At 42.2% G+C, this 19,047-nt stretch overlaps 3 protein-coding genes across 5 annotated transcripts in view; 2 read left to right on the top strand and 1 right to left on the bottom strand.

Moving 5' to 3' along the window:
- Nucleotides 1-2,755, top strand: part of LOC126385721 (inositol 1,4,5-trisphosphate receptor type 1) — a 101,032-nt gene extending 98,277 nt beyond the window's left edge. For all 3 annotated transcript variants that reach the window (XM_050037606.1, XM_050037605.1, XM_050037604.1), the window contains 2 exons: nucleotides 297-458; nucleotides 1,378-2,755. In XM_050037606.1, coding sequence (XP_049893563.1) covers nucleotides 297-458; nucleotides 1,378-1,464 — 249 coding nt within the window. In that variant the 3' untranslated portion in view covers nucleotides 1,465-2,755. The remainder of the gene's footprint in view (nucleotides 1-296; nucleotides 459-1,377) is intronic.
- A 5,019-nt stretch (nucleotides 2,756-7,774) lies between these two features.
- On the top strand, nucleotides 7,775-11,543 carry LOC126386339 (class E basic helix-loop-helix protein 40-like). The gene is made up of 5 exons (XM_050038610.1): nucleotides 7,775-8,189; nucleotides 8,301-8,364; nucleotides 8,611-8,718; nucleotides 9,149-9,272; nucleotides 9,470-11,543. Exons 1-5 carry the CDS (start codon nucleotides 8,119-8,121, stop codon nucleotides 10,381-10,383), a joined length of 1,281 nt encoding a protein of 426 aa, XP_049894567.1. The 5' UTR covers nucleotides 7,775-8,118; the 3' UTR covers nucleotides 10,384-11,543.
- Nucleotides 11,544-12,972: 1,429 nt separating this feature from the next.
- ttll3 (tubulin tyrosine ligase-like family, member 3) overlaps nucleotides 12,973-19,047 on the bottom strand; it is a 9,284-nt gene continuing 3,209 nt past the window's right edge. Inside the window, exons 6-13 of the mRNA XM_050038331.1 lie at nucleotides 18,221-18,349; nucleotides 18,015-18,129; nucleotides 17,670-17,786; nucleotides 17,407-17,587; nucleotides 16,007-16,155; nucleotides 14,868-15,111; nucleotides 14,256-14,691; nucleotides 12,973-14,152 (exon numbers count right to left, since the gene is read on the bottom strand). Coding sequence (XP_049894288.1) covers nucleotides 13,403-14,152; nucleotides 14,256-14,691; nucleotides 14,868-15,111; nucleotides 16,007-16,155; nucleotides 17,407-17,587; nucleotides 17,670-17,786; nucleotides 18,015-18,129; nucleotides 18,221-18,349 — 2,121 coding nt within the window. The 3' untranslated portion in view covers nucleotides 12,973-13,402. The remainder of the gene's footprint in view (nucleotides 14,153-14,255; nucleotides 14,692-14,867; nucleotides 15,112-16,006; nucleotides 16,156-17,406; nucleotides 17,588-17,669; nucleotides 17,787-18,014; nucleotides 18,130-18,220; nucleotides 18,350-19,047) is intronic.

The raw sequence follows: 19,047 nt of genomic DNA, 5'->3' as shown, positions 1-19,047 counted from the left end.
GTCTACAAGACGGTACACTAGTTGCAGTCAGACCCTAAAACTGATCAAAGCCTGATAAGAAGGCGCTGGTCAGTGTACTGGGATTTCCATTGCAGTAGTGTTCAGTCTGAGGTCATTCACTCCCCATTGTTACAGTGGGCCAATAATACCATACAGGCACGTTCCTGAAAAACAAACCATAGACCAGTGTCATTTGGAGTTCAGATTTAAGCACTTGATTGCCAAACAGTAGCACCTTCCTGTTAAAATTACCAATACTCTTTTTCAACATAACTTAAATTGGTGGTCAACCACAGGAGCACAACCTGGACTGGTTCCCACGGATGCGCGCCATGTCACTGGTGAGCAGCGATGCAGAGGGTGAGCAAAATGAAATCAGGAACCTGCAGGAGAAGCTGGAGTCGACCATGAGGCTGGTTGCCAACCTGTCTGGACAGCTGACTGAGCTCAAGGAGCAGGTATATCATGTATCCGTGAATCAGGCACTCCCCGATGTCGCAGCAAATCACCCATGATTTATGTTTCTTTTTCCTCCGTTTGAACCAGATAGCTTTTCTGAGAATGTTTTTTAATGTTCTGCTACTACTGACAACCTGCACTGTAATTACTCATGACAACCACATTAACATGGGAAGAGTTATTGGCGTTTGGTTGCTTACAGTTGCACAATCACCATAATTGAACTGGGGACTCAGACAACCTGCATTAACATATAAATTAGTTTATTTTCAGTTTTTGTTGTTCTGTCTCTTCCTTAAATGAGTATGTTCATGCACAAGATAAAAACGCAGAGTACTACGTTACACTTCAACCCAATTTTCAGAGTATATGTTGACATTGTACGTTTCTGCAAACACTATATGAAACATTTGTACATTTAATATGCAGTGGATACGTTCAAACTGTATGTTTCCACATCGCAGTGTTAAACTTGTGGTTATGTTTAGGTCAGGGTACGGAAAAGATTATATTGTGGCTTAAAATACCCGGGTTTTGTCTCCACAACCACTCCTGGAAACTCAGCAATGTCTCGCTGAAACCTACCCGTTTTTGTGAAATAGACTTATTTTCTTTCTTTCCAAGAGGCAGATGACACGATCGATGATAATCTCTTGTCTTTACAGTAAACAGGAACTTACTGCCAGTAGCCAGTTAGCTTTGCATAAAGACTTGAAACTGGGGAAAATGCTTGCCTGTCTCTGCCCAGAGGTGACAAAACACACCTACCAGCACCCCTAAAGCTCACTAGTTAACCCCGTAAAACCACGTGTCATTTTGACACCTCAGTTTCCATGTACTTAAAATCCTATTTTGTTTTTATTCTTGTTTGCTAGCTTGCAGTCTTCTTAAAACGAGTCTTGTTGTTTCTCTGTGCAGATGACAGAGCAGAGGAAGCAGAAGCAACGAATTGGTCTTCTTGGTCATCCCCCTCACATGAACATTAACCCCCAGCAGCCTGCCTGAGGGCCGTTGGGGCCAGTTTCACCAGTGCCTGCACAACTCCTGTCGGTGCACCACATGTTAGACAGGAGGACACCAAATCGTGTCCGACTCCAGTATGTATTTAGTTCGATGTCTGACTGAACACTTCTCCAGAAACTCCTACAATAAGTGTTTCTGAAACATGTGTGCTTCTGAGTGTCTGTGTGAAGTGAAAGTTTTGTGAGTATGTTACTCGCGGTCTGTAGTGTGGACGTGTCTGTGTGGGTGGAGTGTGCACCAAGTGCCTCAGGTCCTGAGAAGCCAGTCCTGTGGTTTTAGGAGATGAAAACACTGACTTCAGCTTTACTACCCTGAATGCCTTCTGCATTGTGACAGAATGCCAAAGTTCAGCCATTGCTCCTGAGGGGGGGTTCCTCTCAAGTGGCCTTGACTTGAGGTTTTAATCCTCAGCGTTGCACCAGCAAACTCAGGTCACATGTGGATTTGAAGGTTTGTATGAACTCTACAACACATTATTTAATATTTTTGTTTCTTGTCTGACAGCAATAGGAATACTCACTCATATGCAATGTCTAAATAAGAATTAACTATTTTTGGGAACTGGTATTTGATTTTATATTTGAAACATGAAGACTTAAACCTGTAAACAATCCTGAAGAGGTCACCATGCTTTTACAAAGTTTCTCAATGCTGTTATAAAGCCTATACAGTGTTCATTAAATGTCACTTCCACATTTTTTACAATCTCAAATGAAGGTTCTACTCATTTCAGGACACTTAAGATAAAAGAGGCTTTCAAGGGGACATTGAAACTTGTTAAGAGAAATAATAGTGACCTTTTTTTGTAACCATTATTTTGAATAATGGACCATATGAACCTACAGGGGAGAAGGAGCAAATTATGTGACCACTTCATTCTGAAGCTGGTTCCATGTTGTGCTTAATAATAGTAGTGATATGGAGTCACGTTGTTAGCGTACTGTAGAAGGATTTTGTGAGATACTTTAGTCGAATTAGATTTATTCTTCTCTGCACTGAATATGTAATCTTTCTTTCATTCATTTAGTCCTAAAGCACTGATATTTTCTGTAGCACACAAATGATTGTTATGTCACTTTGTAAAAGACCCACTAGAGAATGACTGTTTGAGTGCTTGAGTGTATGTGAGGGGGGGGGGGGGTAAAAAAGAACTAATAGATGTCATTTGGAGTGCTACTTGACCAAACTGAACTTTTATACTAATGGATGGTTTGTGTCTGAATTGTACATTCCATTCTTGGAGTCTATTTAAATAAACAAGCGTGTAAAATAATCTCTTGGTGAGTGTTTAACGGTATCTGCATCACAGTGTATGGACGTCTAGCCAAAGACCAGACCATGTGAGAGACTAAAGATAATGAGGATGTCACCATATTATTATCTGCTTATTGGTTGACAACTTGAGTGTTGTCACTCTTTCTACGTGCTGCAGTCGGATGAATGAAGAGCCTCAGAGAAGCGAATTTGGGAATTGCCCACAGATGAACTCTGAAATCTTATCTGTGGTCCTCTACAAATGAGGAAGTGCACTTATCTTATAACCACGTTGCATGAGGAAATATGTTAACATGTTGAGTACAAACAGGGGTTGCACATTAGCTTTAATTTGACCTTTTTGGACTTTGTCACAGCACAGATGGACCACGTGCAGTCTGTTTAAATTGTAAAATATCCTTTTATTTTTAGTTTGTGAAGACTGACACTATGTTACGCTTAAACTTACTGCAAACACTCACTTTGCACCCGAAGAGAATTTTATCACAAGTACATTTCTCAACACTATGAAAAACGTTTTTGTCAAATAACATAAACGCTTTTTTGCTTCATGCTGAAAAGCTAAAAAAAATTTAAATTTACTACTACTAACAATAATAATAACTAGTCCATACCCATTGGTAGCTTTGTCACCTTCTACCTATGTACCAATCTGTACCGATCTACCAATCCTCAATGCCTATGTGCAGTTTCACATAGATTGACCACGTCAGTGAGTAGAAAAACGTGGGACAGACAGAATGACTGACTGACTGACAGAATGACACACTGACAGTTTCCGTGATTATGTACAGCATACCATACCATGACTTAGTCATACCAAAAATTAGTGGGGGAAAAAACCTTGGTCCACAGGGGGAGCCACAGCGATCGGTCGCATTTTAGCCATTTCTAAGCATTTTTCTGTTGTTATAGCGCCACCCAGTTGCCAATTAGAGTTAAATTTCTCCAGTCACCTTGAGGCGTCCTGTTCTACATATCTACCAAGTTTAGTAAAAATCCATATGGCAGTTAGGCCTAGATAAGAAATTAGCTCTCTAGCGCCCCCATTTTGTTTGATTGGTCAATAATGGAAGGGTCCCCTCAGATTATGTGAGGTCATATGCCTACAACGTTGCGTGGTGATCGGTGAAACCCTTGAGATGTTATACACCTTTATGTGATGAGCCACGTCCTCCGCAATATTCATTGCCTTATAGAAGCTCAGTTTTAGTAAGTTGTCCAACTTTTGCCAAGAGGGAACTTTAGATATTGGTCCCTAGATTATGTTCACCGAGTTTCATGGAGATCGGTCAAACTTCCTAGGAAGAGATCGATTTTAAGTGTTTTTCAAAAAATTCAAGTTATGGGATCTCAGGCAAATTTGTTCCTCATGAGGAGAGGCATCTCTGTGCAAAGTTTCATGTCTCTACAACATATGGGGCATGAGATATGCCCATTCAAAGTCTGCAATTTCAATCGTTTGCTATAGCGCCCCCCTTTGGGCAATTGATGTAATATTGCTTCATTCGTATCCTCCCATGACCCTCTACCACTGTGCCAAATTTCACATGGATTGACTAAGTCAGTGAGGAGAAAAACGTGGAACAGACACACAGACAGAGTTTTCGTCACTATATGGTAAGATAATAATAACAATAAAAGACGTGCACATCCCAGAGTCCAATGGAGTGTTGCTGGATCGAAGAAATATGTGGCAGAGTAAAAACAAACACATCTGTACAACAAGTAGCTCCCATAAGAAGGATTTTAATGCTGTGTAACGTTACAAGCCAGCAGCTCTTCCTCAGAGTTCTGATAAACAACAGAAAGTCGTTGGCACCTATACAAGTCATGTGACATACAAAACCTGTGGCAAAAATTCATCATTAAATAATAGTAAAGAATTAATTATATATGAATTGTATACACTAACGCCATACCAAAGCTACATGTATATATCTTAAGTACAAATAGGCACAAAAAGAAAATATTGGTATGTACAAAAAGGAGAATAGTAGTAGGCTATCTATACAAATCATGTATCTCCCATAAGGTAGTACTCCAAGCAGGTCTCTGGCTACATAGCTGTAATATATATACATTAATTGCATACAACAAACTTATCTGATATGCCACAACTGCTGCAAATTATTGGTTGCAAAGCAGCAGAAAATGCACTTCAATATTAAGCATGTACACAAATCCAGGCCACACATGGATGGATTACTGAACAGGCCTTCTGGACACAGGCCCAGGGGCCCAAAGTGTGAGGGGCCTCCCTGGCCTTGACCTGCAAAATGTCACTTTATTTAACACGTACCAACCAAGAAGAGACTCAAAATGACCACAAAGGCATGTAAAGAAACTACACAGACACAGAATAACTACATAAATGGGCAAAACAACCATAAAAGGGCACACAACGACCACTGTCACTTTCGGCCGTGCCGAGTCAAGCCATGCTACACCAATTTACATTTCCATCATCAGTTTAGACACGCTGTGCCATGCTGAGCTGCACCAGAGATGGACCTTCTCCAGAGTAGGTCCAAAAGCTGGACGGCCCACCCTCAAGTGGGTATAATTTAGTTTCTCTCCTGTGTCCCTGTTTGTGAAGTCTGTGTCTTGCTCCTGTGTAGGAGAGGTGGTGGGGCCCATTGTCTCATAATCCACCCATGGCCACACATATATAATTAAAGGTACATGAAGAAAATTAGTTCACAGTATATACATATTTACGAATTATATACTCCCCAAGGCTAAATAGCCATCATATACTACCTATTAACTATTTATGCTGAGGGCAAAAAGTGTTTCCAAGAATGTTCCAACATCTACAAGTGAACCAAACAAGTGTGCCATTATCAGGATTATTTTAATCAAATTGAGTCTTAAATTGTGTTACATTAGCCCAGACTGTTTTTAAGGGGCTTTCCATCATTGTTGTTATTTAATTACGGCTGCATCAGTGTGACCCGTGTCATGGTCATTTTGTAATTAGTCCTGTAGCCTATACCCCAATTTTATTTGATTTACTACACTTAAAGAATTTTCTATCAGGGCTTTAGTTGAACTTGTTGAATGAAGACACTTACGTGTTGCAGTGAAAGAGACTACTTTTCTAAAAATCTGTTTATGAAAATGTCATGAAAGCCAAAGTTTGGCTGATAGTTCTGAGGTTGTGAAACAACCACGACAGCTGCTACTTTTCTAACCGTTTTTTTTTTTTTTTGTCAGATAAGATAGATGGATAGTCAAAATGAACAAGCTCCACTTAGTGTGGGGAGGAAACCTCAAAATCAGCCTTTAAATACAATATTTTTTTTTAAAATCAAAACTTAATCTTAATACATACCAAAAAAATGAAGTTTTTGAATCAAAAATACATATCAAAAAAGCTGCCAAGCTCTACTTTTCAAAATTGTGCCAGAGACATTTCTGTAGCCTCCTGGGAGAGAGGATTTTGGGCTTCTCTCTTGAAAAAACAATAAGCTATCCCAAAAAAGACTGCAAGCATGAGTCAATATGATTCAGTTACTGCAGGAGTTCTGCTAAATGTGATTTCCAAGCAAAATTCCCAAGAGACGTGGTCAAATGAAAAAAAAAAAAAAAACCTGTAGGGGAGAGGAAATGTTACAGCTTTTCTCCAATCACATCATAATTCCTGCTGTGATAGCTATAATTGTTTACAGCTTCACAAAACCTCCGTCATTCTGGCTTCATATGGTGGTCATTAATCCACATTTTGAGTTTAACTTGCAAAGAAACAAATTATAGATTCTAAAGAGAATGTTGAAAGAAAGAAAAAAGTCACAGTCTTGCACATTGATCATTGTGCACCAAAAATGAAGCAACACTTCTTGTTTACATGTGACATAACTGTTGTTGTATTAGGGTGATTAGTCTTGATTATGTCTCATTAAGATGTCTGGTAATAGTCTGGAACTGTCCTTGTGTATTGAATTTGTGAGGACATAATCAAACCCCAGAGAGAAAAATAATGTTGGTGGATTTAAAGGCCTTTATGCTCTTATTTTAGCTTGCACATTACATTGGGGTCCTTAGAGATATTTCCCAGTAAAGGGAAATAATTGAGGAATAATAATAGTTTACATGTAAATTTAAACACACATTTTCATTTTAAAAAAAAAAAGACTTCATGAAAATCAGCATTTAAATAAAGGATGTCGGCCTCTTCTTGTGTGATGTGTGTTTCCAGCCTGCAGCACACAGGTGCAGCCGCCGTGTGCTGGATGAGCTGGATGTGCCCCGCGCGCTCAGCAGGCTCCCGGGGCCATGAGGAGATCAACGTGACAGCCTGCACCGCCTCATGACAACAAAACACTCCATCCACTCCACACACTCATCCACGCACAGGTGCACGTGTACTACCGCACTGTTGATACCGGGACCCACCTGCACGCTGCAGACATGTGGGTTTATGGATTACGCTCCTGAATGTTGTTTATCACCATCATCATCATCATCATCATCATCATCATTATTGTTGTTGTTGTTGTTGTTGTGATCTGCGTGAATTTAATCTTGATTAAAAGGAAAAATCATTTTGTTTCAGAAGCTGATACTTTTCCTTCATAATTAATGGTATGTTTATTATAAAACAAACCTGGATGCATCATAAAACACTCATAAAGCACTTGGTTAAAAAGTGACGTCATTGCTATATAATAATCCAGCAGGATATCAATAGTGCAGAGGCCCACTGTCGTATTTTAATTGTGTTATTCTATATTTTCATTGGCAGTAAGCGCCGTACCCACTCGCCTCTCGTGCCTCGGGCCTGTTGAACTCCTGCACTGGTTCTGTGCCAGTAAGTTCCCCGCGCTGTTTGCTCACACAGCCTTGTTTCAATACACTTCAGCATGGTGGTACACGGGATCGGACACGCGCCGCCCTCCGCTCTGACGTCCGCCGCTGTCCGCCCACTGAGGCGCCTTATCGGCAGAAAGTGGGCCGTCCCTCCGCCGAGGATACAGCGCCGTTTAACACGTGAGCCTCATGTGATAGAGGTAGGTCAGGCGGAGCGGAGAGTCAGAGGGTTTATTTAACTCGTCGCTCTGTCCTCCCCCACTTTCCCAACGCGCCACCAACAGGGTTGCCTTCCGTCTGCGGCAGGAACACGGCGTGGAGCTCGCAGGGACTAACTTGAGACGCGCAGAATAACCTTTAACACCAGCGAGACTGGTTTTTAAATAATGATATATTAATACAAATCTCTTTTTGGAAGCATTTTTTAGTGCATTTCACGAACTGCTGCTTTTTTCCAACTTTTCTCATCGTGCGTAAACAAATGCGCATTTATTTGTGACTGCATTGGAAAAGTACACCGACTTTACTGCGTAACTGGAGTAAAAAAAAATGGAGCGAATTCCAAGCGCGCAACCACCTCCTCTGTCCAAACACCAGGCTGATCTGTCAGACGTGCAGGGGTAAGTTATACTTTGAAAAAGAAAAATCCTCAAACGCACTTGATGTATTATGTACTCAGCAATTAAAGCATTACCTCATCACTCACTGTTGTTCTCCCTGTATCTCTTTAGGATGGATTTCCCAATGTATGTTTATAAACCAAGGCGAGGAATGAAGAGAGGAGAGGAGAGCAAGGTAATAATTTGTGTTCTGCCAACTTGTGAAGTTCTAACCATAAATCTTTTATTAGAGGGTGTGAGCTACAAGGGAGGAATTACGCAGGCAGTAGTCCTCAAGTTCCATAAATGGTTGGCCTAATTTCTGCTATGACATAACTCCTAGAGTCCTCCCTATCGGAGAGGCTGCCTCTGATCATAGAGAGATAGCAGTGTTACTCTCAGATCGGCTGCATTTCACTAACGATGGCGTTTATTCTTGCAGGAGACCTACAAGCTGCCTCACAGACTTATTGAGAAGAAAAGGCGTGACCGGATCAACGAGTGCATCGCGCAGTTGAAAGATTTATTGCCAGAGCACCTGAAACTCACGGTAAGTTCACGCTGTGGCTGTGGATAATGGGATTCTGTGTAATGAGTGGCATGCACCCTCGAGTGGCTGTTCAGTGGTATTACATCCTCTGTGCTGAGTGCGTCAGCAGCCAGTGAGTGACAGCTCACACTGAAGAGGATGTGTCTTCTGTTATGTGTCATGGTGCAAACTGGGGATTTTAATTATTCAGTCCAGTACACAGTGAAAAAAATAATAATTGCAGTATAAGTTATAATTTACACTGCCTATTATTTGTGATATTTATATTATCCCATATTTGACAGATTATTTCTTATTGGTTATTTTTGCCTTTTGCTGCTGCAGTGTTTTGATGATGACAGCCAAGATCCTGTGTACATGAGCAGCAAAGTGTACTCTGTGTGTGTTATATAAGAGGTGAGGATGTGCTGACTGTGTGTGTTTCCTTCAGACTCTGGGCCATCTGGAGAAGGCTGTGGTTTTAGAGCTGACACTCAAGCACGTGAAAGCCCTCACCTCTCTTCTGGAGCAACAGCAGCAGAAGATCCTCGCTCTGCAGAACGGCATGCAAATCGGTGAGCTGCAGATCACTCACGCACACAAATATGCACATGTGCAGCACAATGGCTTTGTTGGACAGAATGCAAATTACCAAGATAAACAGACAATGACAGGACTGTGTAGAACTATAGGCAAATGAGTTAGCTGGAGAAAAGGCATCTATGTCAAACTGCAGGAGTTCTGACCGTGTGGTGTCTTGTTGTCTTTACAGAGCAGCCTCCCGTCAGCCAGGAGAAGTCGGAGGAGATGTTCCGCTCCGGCTTCCACATGTGTGCCAAGGAGATGCTCCAGTATCTCAGCAATCATGAGACTGACAGAGACTTGACACCATCACATGTGATCAATCACCTCCACAAGTTGGCGGCGGAGGTGCTGCAAAGTCCAGCCAGGCCCCGCACTCCTCTTAGCCCACCACCTGAGGAAATCCCCACCTACCACCAGCACCAACCTCACAAGGAGATGCCCACCAGCTTACCCCCTAAACCCAGCGAGGGCTACGGGAGGAACTGTGTGCCTGTCATCCAGCGGGCATATGCTCCACCGAGCAGCGAGCAGAGCGGCAGCGATACAGATACGGACAGCGGCTACGGGGGAGAGCTGGAGAAGACTGAATCCGGGGCGACACAGGGACGTCCAGAATACTACGGTTCAGAGAGCCAGCTGAAGCGAGCGCTTGGCGACAGGCAGAGCTCCAGCATCAAGCGGGAGGATGACGAGCCGCGCCACAAGCGACCCCGGGTGGAGTCGTCTGAGGATGAGCTGCTCTCAGGTGGAGAATCGTCATCACCTTCCAGTGGTTATGGCAGTTACATGAGCGTATCCCCCAACCATCCACCTCCTCCACATCCCCTCTGCATGCCTTTCTACCTCATTCCACCTTCTGCTGCAGCCTACCTGCCAATGCTGGAGAAATGCTGGTACCCCGGGGCCGTGCCCATGCTCTACCCTGGCATGGGAGGCTCTGCGCCCACCATGCCCAGCGAAAGACCGCCCCCACCTCAGCTAGTGTTGTCTCCCAGGGGAGGCTCTCCAGCCCCAGCCATATCTCAGACCCCCATGGACTCCCCTGCCCTCCTTCAGGCACTAAAGCAGGTACCACCCCTCAACCTGGAAACCAAAGACTGAGCGATAAGAGAACAGGGCTGAAGAGATGATCCTGTTCTCGTACCCAGGAGCAGAGACAGTAGTAGGAATGAGAACGTGACTGAGCCTTTCCATAATCCATCCTCATTCCTGTCCTCTGTTCCGCAATGTGCAGAGGTCGAATCACAAACTAGCGGACTTGTAGAAATGATCGAGAGGAGGTGGAGGAGAGAGCGACATCCGTCCACACTCGGAGGATGCAAAGCTCGGGTTGAATGTCAAATGCTCAGTGGTATTACTCAGTGCAAATGTATCATATAAACTGGACCTGCCCTGCACACGCACCAACACACACACGGTTGAATGTAAAGAAAGATAGATGCTGCTGTTAAAAGTCTAAACGCCGATGACACTGATGCATCTCACTTGTAGCTGTTGCAATAGAGACACGCCATCTTTGTACTTTAGAAAGTGTTGCACCAAATGTTAGCGGTAATATTTCACCCAAAGTTCGTTGCCTATGTCCTTTAGGTCACCATTATCTTCTCTGAGAGAGCCCTCGGAGCCGGACACTATGATGACCGGCACCGTAGGGTTTCCTCAAGTGTGTACAGACAAGAGTAAGGGTACACCCAATGCATGGATGAAGGAATGGGCCGCCACATGACCACGCTGAATGAGAAGTCTTGTTTTTCTTTGACAAACAGACAGTTAAGATGGATTTTTCTGTAATTATTGTTCATAGACTTCTTGTACATTTCTATTTTTGATACCCGTTCTCGCACTCTGTCCGTCCGAAGAGATAGAAGGCGGACAGAGTGCGGACAATTGTACGTTGTGTACTCAGAAACTGTGTACATACTGTAGCACTGTGCTGGACCTGGTCTGCATACTCAACATCTGTTTCTGCTCAAGTCAAACCTGGTGTTTGTTCTTGCTGTTGCCTTTTACTTGTGAAAAGCTGATAAATCTCAGATGTTTATTCTCTGTACTACGTATGAATACTGGAGTCAAAGGAGGAAGGAGGAGAGAAGTTGAATGTAAAAGTTTTACCAGAAGACTAGTTTTCTATAGAAAGAGGTACTTGAGATTTTATATTTTGGGACCTACATGAAAGATGTTTGATGTACATATTTTGTCTATAAATGTTGGTATACATTATATAAGTGTATTAATAAAGTATTTTTTTTTCCCGTGGAAAATGGCTTCGACTGTATGTATATGAAAGAGGACGAGAGTGTGTGTGAAACGCAATCTGTTCTCTTACAGCGCCACAACATTCATGTCACAGGGAACACTTATGTAATGGCAGATCTGTAGCCCGGCTCTCCTGCTGGTGAACCGTCTGTGCCTACTAATACAACAACAAGTAAATACATGTGAGGGTAAACAGTTTCAGTTAATCTCCTGAGGCAATAATCAGGATCTATCTGCATCTTGTTGACAGCATGAACAGAGCGACAATTTCTGTTTTTTATTAGCCATATGATTCAATATGAAATTCTATTATTCCAGAATTGCAACATCTCCCCTTGTATTCACGCTGCCAGCACTATAAACTCATAAATCGTAACAAATACTACTTATCATCACAACATGTATTATGCAATCACATTTTTTAGCTGTATGACTGCACTTAAAATCAACAAGGCTTATCTCATGCTGCAGATTTCTACACAGGCCCAGCGTATCCAGTGTCAATGCTCAAACGGTTCTACCACATATTACTGTTGTTTCCACTATCATTTCCAGGGTGTAGGAGTGCTGTCTGATTCCATATCTAGTCTGTTTGTACCTACGGAAGTCAAAGGCCATGACTTGCAACCAAAATGTCGTTAGTTCCGTCATAACTGATTCTCCTGAAGTTCATCTCCAGACATTCGTTTCAGTAGGAGTTCCATGTTTTATAGATGGCATGAGATATTTGGAGCTGTAGTAAACCCATTTTTTCGGACAGAAAATTCTGAAAAAATGTTATTTTGCTATGGTTAAATAATGGAATATATACAAACCACAACCACGACATCTCTGGTTTGACCTTTGTTGTATTTCATAGCGTTCTCTCTCGCCCTCATCGTTTCCTGTCTGTTACTATTTGTGTGATTCTGTCTGATTAAAGGGAAAAAATGCCACCAAAAAAAATCTAAATCTTTTAGTTTGCCAATTTTAGTACTTTATTTTATATTTATGTGGTTCAATCAAACACCCAGACTTATTTAGTTCTTTTAAAAAAACTGTTGACAATGAATTCAATTTACAATATGTAGCAGTTAAATATGTATTGATGTCTGTATTGTCTGTACATTTAAAAACAAGCTGAAAGACCAGATAAAGCAGGTGTTGCTGAACATGTACCACCATCCGGTTAGGAACCGCCAATTCTTTCCTTTTTTTTTTAAAATTCCCTCTCCTTTAAAGGCTTCGGTATAAACCTGATATAAACATGCAGATAGATCATTGAGTCTGTACTTCCACCTGCTGGGCATTTGAAATATTTGCATCCTGTTAATGTAGACCTGATTCTTTTCCCACAGAAGATGAAACCAGTTCATTTTATTATCTTATGTCAGGTTACCTTGGAAATATCTGACTCACTGGAGACAATTAACTCTTTGTGACTATGTGTTTTAATACAAATGAACTTCAACACATTATATTCATAACATAACATTGTCAAACATATACATATATTAAGACTCCAGTCAGCCAAACTAAGACATAATTATTTTACCACTGGAATATATGGTATATGTATAACTTAACTCCTAATATGAGAAGTTAAATATACTCATATTTACCTTGATGTTGTAAATTTAAAGCCCCTATGTGAATGATTGGAAAATGTGTCACGTCTGCCACTGGCCAACAAAATCTGATGCTATCAGAATAAATTGAATGATACTGCAATCACATCATATGTTGTGATTTTCATATGTAATTAGTTTTTCATTTGTTGTTTAGCCCATTAAATTATTAATCAACAACACTGTTGTTGCTACCAAAACCTCTTTACCACTGTTTAGTATTTGCTTTTCATCACATAATAGAGCGCTTAATAGCACTAGTGTTTATGTTCCCATGTGTGCTCTCCTTTAAGTTTGGACATGCTCTGCCTTTGAGAACAGAGGAATAACTGTTGCCTATGGACACTGGGATGAGAGGACAAGTTTGGATTACGACAGTCAGTGGTTCGAGCCACAATGTTTGGTCTCAAGCTAAAGACCTCCAGAGTAGGGAGAGGACCCCGTAGTGGAGGAAAGACCCGGGTAGGAGTCCTGTGTTGGGGGAAGGATCTGGAGATGTTTGATCCATGGCCTGGGTTGGCCTGAGATTTGCACTCTGACATGTTGTGAGGGGGGCTGAGGGAAAAAGAAAGGCTCTGTGGGACCAGAGTTGCCCCAGTGGCACCAAGACTTAGAGCCAAACGCCGTGCTTTCCTCTGGGGTTCGGTGTGTACCACCAAAGGCTGTTCACAGGCCACACTGTGACTGGACCTGCGAACAAAGGAGGTTTTCTGAACCTCTGTTCTCTTTTCACACTCCCTCTTAGCAGATGTTGATGTCACCTGCCTCCTCTTCTCTCGATTCTCCTTGCCTGAGCGATGAAAAGCAGAGACTGTGTAAGACTTCTGACCTGATGCTTTATGTGTCGTTTCAAGCTCCTCTGATGACGACTGGTCTGAAGGGAACTGGATGGTGAGAGGTCGGTTAGAAAGAACAGTTTGTCTATGAAACGGAGGTCTGGATCGCCTTATGGGAGCTCCTTCCACCAGCAGGTTCACTCCCACATACTGAGGAATTTCAACTGCAGCCTGGGAGGGTAATCAAGTAAAACACAAATAAATGCATTTGGTGAAAATCCCCTGGAAATTAACATTTATTGTCTCTAGGCATGACATGCAAAGATATTCCAACCTGTTTGTAGATTAGCTGGAAGCCTCCTGTGTACGCACTAGGATCAGTCCGTCGGTCTAGCACGACCCTCAGTGTGTCCAGCTGTACAGCAGGGCAGAGGCGAGCGGTCACAGTGGTGGAGCAGGCCATAGTTGGACTGGCATTGATCTCCAGAAGCCAAGGCCTCAGATCTCTGCCCAACATAAAGTCGGCTCCGTAGAGCTCAAAGCTCGCCTTGCGGGGCTCGACCAGGTCCTGGGCTGTCTGCAGGGCACGGACCACTGCTTGCTGCATGCCCGGGACCACCAGTGACTCCCACTCTGCCCCACAGCCTTGCCGCTGCAGAAAAGCCCTAAACTGAGAGCAGGACCACATGTTGTCCTCGGGCACTCCTGGATGGCGCTCACAGGACGGCTGGAAGTGCTTCTGGATTGAGTTGTTGCACAGGTGGACTGAGCTGAGGAAAGAGATAAGGCCACGAAGCAAGTGTTAAACATGCTTTGAATAACACAGGTACATTTGGTCCTACATGTATTGCTGCATTGTACTCTAGATACAAGATAAAGTAAAGGTCAGATGTTATAGATAATATCAAACATTTGTCTTTCTCTTTTGTTTGACCCACTGTCTGACCTGTCCAGAGTTTTTGTGGAGTAGGGCTGAGTGGAGAACCGCAGGTAGCACTCTCTGTAGAACCAGACAGTCAGAGGGTTCCAGTCGGTGACGAGGAACCACTGGCGGAGGTCAAACTTGGTGCCATGGACCAACAGAGGACGTTCCAGGTATTTCTGAACTACCCACTTACTCTCCTTAGTCAGGGCTCTGTCACTGTCCACAAGTGCCAAAATGTCATCTAGGCGATCCATACATATAATACCTGGGTGGTTGGTGAAAAAACAACAACAAAAAAGTGGATTAAACAAGTCGAACTTAAACTAAGAGGACACAGTGTTTTTGATGACCTCTGAACAAATTGCAGGCTAACGTTCCTTGTACTGAAGCTGAGGGGAATTGTAAGCATTATCATTTTTTTCCCAACAGAACGTATAACTTTTTTTTTTTTGCCTTATGGCACGGAAACCTTGAGAGACAAATGAGAAAAAAATTCTCGTGCTCCATTTTCTAAGTCTGATCTGAATTGTTTTCTCTCCTGTGTTAAAGGCTTAAGAACAGGTGAAAACAGATTTGACCTTGATTATCTTTATAAGTTTCTCAAGAAAAAAAAACGCATCAATCGGTGAAAGAGGCCAGTGATTTTTTTTTTTTGGTCAGGATAATTTTTTAAATGTTTGCTTTTGTAATACTCATTTAAGCTACTAGAAGCTAATCTTCCATTAGCATTAGCTGCACTACACAGATCTGCACCAGCTAAAATATATTTCTAACAAAAAGAAAGACATGACAGTAATGTAAATCAACTTGCTGACACACAATAAACTCACCTGGAAGAAAACATGAAAGCTTTTAGTGCTATTTAGAACATGAGGAAGTGGTGTACATCAGCCTCTTGTGGCCAAAATTAGTATCACAAGAACAAGTACTATGAAAAATATCCTCGCAAAAAAAAAAAAAGAAATCACCCACCCAAACTTTTCACAGATCAATAATAATAATAATAATAATGATGATAAAAAAAATGGGGGAATTATCCTGGCCATTTAGATCAGAAATGGAAAAAGGGTTACAAGATTTTTTCCTCACTTGCCTCTCAGGGCTTCCACAGAGGAAGTGAAAGATTTATATATAACTGTGTAACTTTTTTTTAAACTCACCTCGCCCTCTTGACTTGGCACCTGGTTTGATAATCCAGATGTTATTTAGTCCATCTGTGTCCAGCTGAGGGCAAACCTCCTGCAGTCTCATTAACATGGCCTGGCAGCGCTCCACAAACACACTGCTACCCCTGATCCATCCACCTTCACTACACACAAACATCAGACTCACAGACTGAGTTTATTATATGCAGATCCACTAAATCTCACTATCACACTTTCTTCCAGACACTAATTATGCTCACATACTGCACAGTAATTATGCAGGTAAGCAAACAGTATATTCACAGTGGAAATAATGACAAAATTGAGAATAAAAATGCAAACCAGTGAATCATAAAACCACTTAATTTCTGAGTACATAAGGGAAATGGAGGAGCTTCTCACAGCTGAAAGAAAAATGGTGGACTGTGAGGCTCCAGCTCCACTTAGCAGTCCAGAAAAAAAAACAGGAAAGGCAGGTTTATATTTTGCTACATTTTTAGATTTAAAGGAGATGTAGCCAACATGACATTCAGAGTATAACTATGATTCAGAGTCTGATTCAGTTTGTCTGCACATTGTTCTCAACATGGAGGTTGTTGAGCTGGCAGCTATCAGCAACGATGCTAACAGCACGATCAACGCTAACGGTGCTTAGAAAGCTCATGCATTACCCTAGGATGGGGGGGACTGGAGGGTGGGTGTTACGTTTCTGCAACGACACCTTGACGGGGTTATCAGCTGTAACTGCTGTATGAGCACAGTGTAGAATGTAGGTGATTGGCTAACCAGTGGGACGCCATTACTCCAAGCTACCATGCAACCTACTCTACAGTGTCATCAAGTGTCTTTACACAGCAAATAGTTGTTTGTCGCTATATTAATGTTCTGAATGCTGTATAGCAGCTCCTTTAGAATAGGCAGAAGTGTTCTAACGATGGTGCTGCTGATGAGGTCTGTTTGCATGCGTCTTTATACAGCAGGGTTATATCAATATCCTGTATACCAACTGCCAAAATAGTGCACTATTAATATAGCATGCAGTATCATGTATATTTTATGGTATCTGTATATAGTGTGGTGTTGAACTGGAACATGCTGTATCAGTCCAGTGATGGCTAATGTTACTTTAATCCAAAACCCTAAACCTGACTCTATAATTAACCCCAACCTGAGTCCTGACATGAACTGTAGATAGCGTTATTCAAATATATATATGTACTTAATGTATAATGAGACTGACTCTATTCTGAACCTCACCTATTAGAAAAGCGTGGACTTTTTTTTCTTTAAGATACATTTTAGGGTGAGTTTTTAATGGCCTATATTTGATAAGCTGACTTGGACTCAGGACTGCAGATACATTTAGTGTGACCTAAGAAACATCTTTCCAGGAAGCTCCCAGAAAACATACTCACTGCACAACCATGTAGTAGTCTTGCAGAAACTCTGCCCACTGTTTCTCCTCCACCGAGGGTGGTGTTTCTACAGTTATATCAATGTCGCTGTGCTCCAAAACACTGAGAAACTCTTGACACACGTGCAAAGCCGTGTCGATTATTCCTGGACCAACAAATCGATGCTCCACGTTATCCAACTCTGCAGAGAGACACACGATTTGTAGCACAGAATCTGTTGCATTCTTTTTGTCCTGCATTTCATATTGTGGCATTTCTATTACCATCAGAGACACTGTTCCCGCCTTTTTGTTCCTCGCCCTGTGCTGTGTCTCTCCTCCATCCACTTGACTCGACCACGTACTGCAGCAGACTGGTGCATGCTGTCCTCCTAAAATCCTCTTCATCATCATAGAGAACAGGTCGAGAGAACAAGAGCACAAGAGGGAGAGGAAGGACATGTAGTTTTGATTAAGATGATCGCTAATAAAATGAAGACAGCTGGTGTGATAAAGCCACTTGTAACTTTGTGCATACATTTTTCTGTATTCCATTTACACCTGGACACATGTTTGCATTTTAAATGGAGCAAAATGTTGGCTATGTGATAACAGAGCCATGCAGCAGACCTATGAATGCATGCTTTTCATCCTCTGCCCCAAGCCTGTAGCATCGTGGGAAGAAGGTATCAGGATCTGCTGTATCAAACCACTGAAGGTTACGCAGGTTCACACAGAGCCCGACCTGAAAGAAACAGACGTGAATACACAGAAGATAGAGAGTACCAGTTTGTGTGTTTGCCACTCAATCAGTAGAAACCCTTAAGAGATGAGACCTTGGTGGTAAACGACCCAGAATTTGCATAGTGGTTGGTCATTTGGTCATTCTGCAAGGAGCGATAGTCTATGTCATCCCGACGCGTTGTCCAGTGGAAATAAGTTGTCTCATTTCGAACCAGGCGAGACTAGAAAAGGTTGAGAAAAGGTTAAGGTGATGAGCTGAAGGAGCTAGAACAACACATGAAGGAAAAAGACTTGTGGAATTAAAGGTCCAGTGTGTAAGATTTAGGGGGATTTAGTGGCATCTAGTGGTGAAGACTGCAGATTGCAACCAGCAGAAACTTCTCCTGGTTAGGATCCCTTAAGTGTTCATTGTTCAGGAGGTGTCTACTGTGAGCCAAATTATCTGCAGAAGATTCTTCCTCTCTAAAAAAAAGGACCAGGTGATTAAAATCGGTTAAAACAATGAATAAAGCAGTTGCATAGAACAAATCAGTGTTTTTCTGATGCTGTTTGGCATGTCGAAGACGGGCCGCTAGCCTAGCACCTGTTAATCTGTGCTCACCTTTTGCCTTCCTTTAGGATCCAGACTTATAAAAAGTTTTTACTGGGAGCCTAATTATCTGCAAAGGTATCTTCCTCTCTAAAACAAATGATGATTTAAACCAATAAAAAGAATGAATATGTTGTGGTTTGTATTTGCTGCTTTTATTTTGGTAGTTTGTTCCGGTTGTGTGTGTGTTTGGGTAACTTTACTTTTGTCCCTCCGGAGGCACCCTTCCTCCCGGCTGCGTCGAGGAGTGATTGGACTCACCTGTTTCTGCTTTGCCAATCAAGCCGCCTACTTTAAGCCTGCTGAGACACTCCTCGACGCCAGAGTATA

The sequence above is a fragment of the Epinephelus moara genome, chromosome 24, assembly GCF_006386435.1.
Source record: "Epinephelus moara isolate mb chromosome 24, YSFRI_EMoa_1.0, whole genome shotgun sequence".
NCBI classification, from domain to species: domain Eukaryota; kingdom Metazoa; phylum Chordata; class Actinopteri; order Perciformes; family Serranidae; genus Epinephelus; species Epinephelus moara.
The sequence above is the reverse complement of the archived record's forward strand: the minus strand, read 5'-3'. Positions and strand labels throughout refer to the sequence as shown.

Coding starts and splice junctions, on each gene's coding strand:
- LOC126386339 (XM_050038610.1), top strand. CDS start 8,119: ATGGAGCGAATTCCAAGCGCGCAACCACCTCCTCTGTCCAAACACCAG. Junction 8,365..8,610: donor AGAGAGGAGAGGAGAGCAAG/GTAATAATTTGT, acceptor TTATTCTTGCAG/GAGACCTACAAGCTGCCTCA. Junction 8,719..9,148: donor CAGAGCACCTGAAACTCACG/GTAAGTTCACGC, acceptor TGTTTCCTTCAG/ACTCTGGGCCATCTGGAGAA.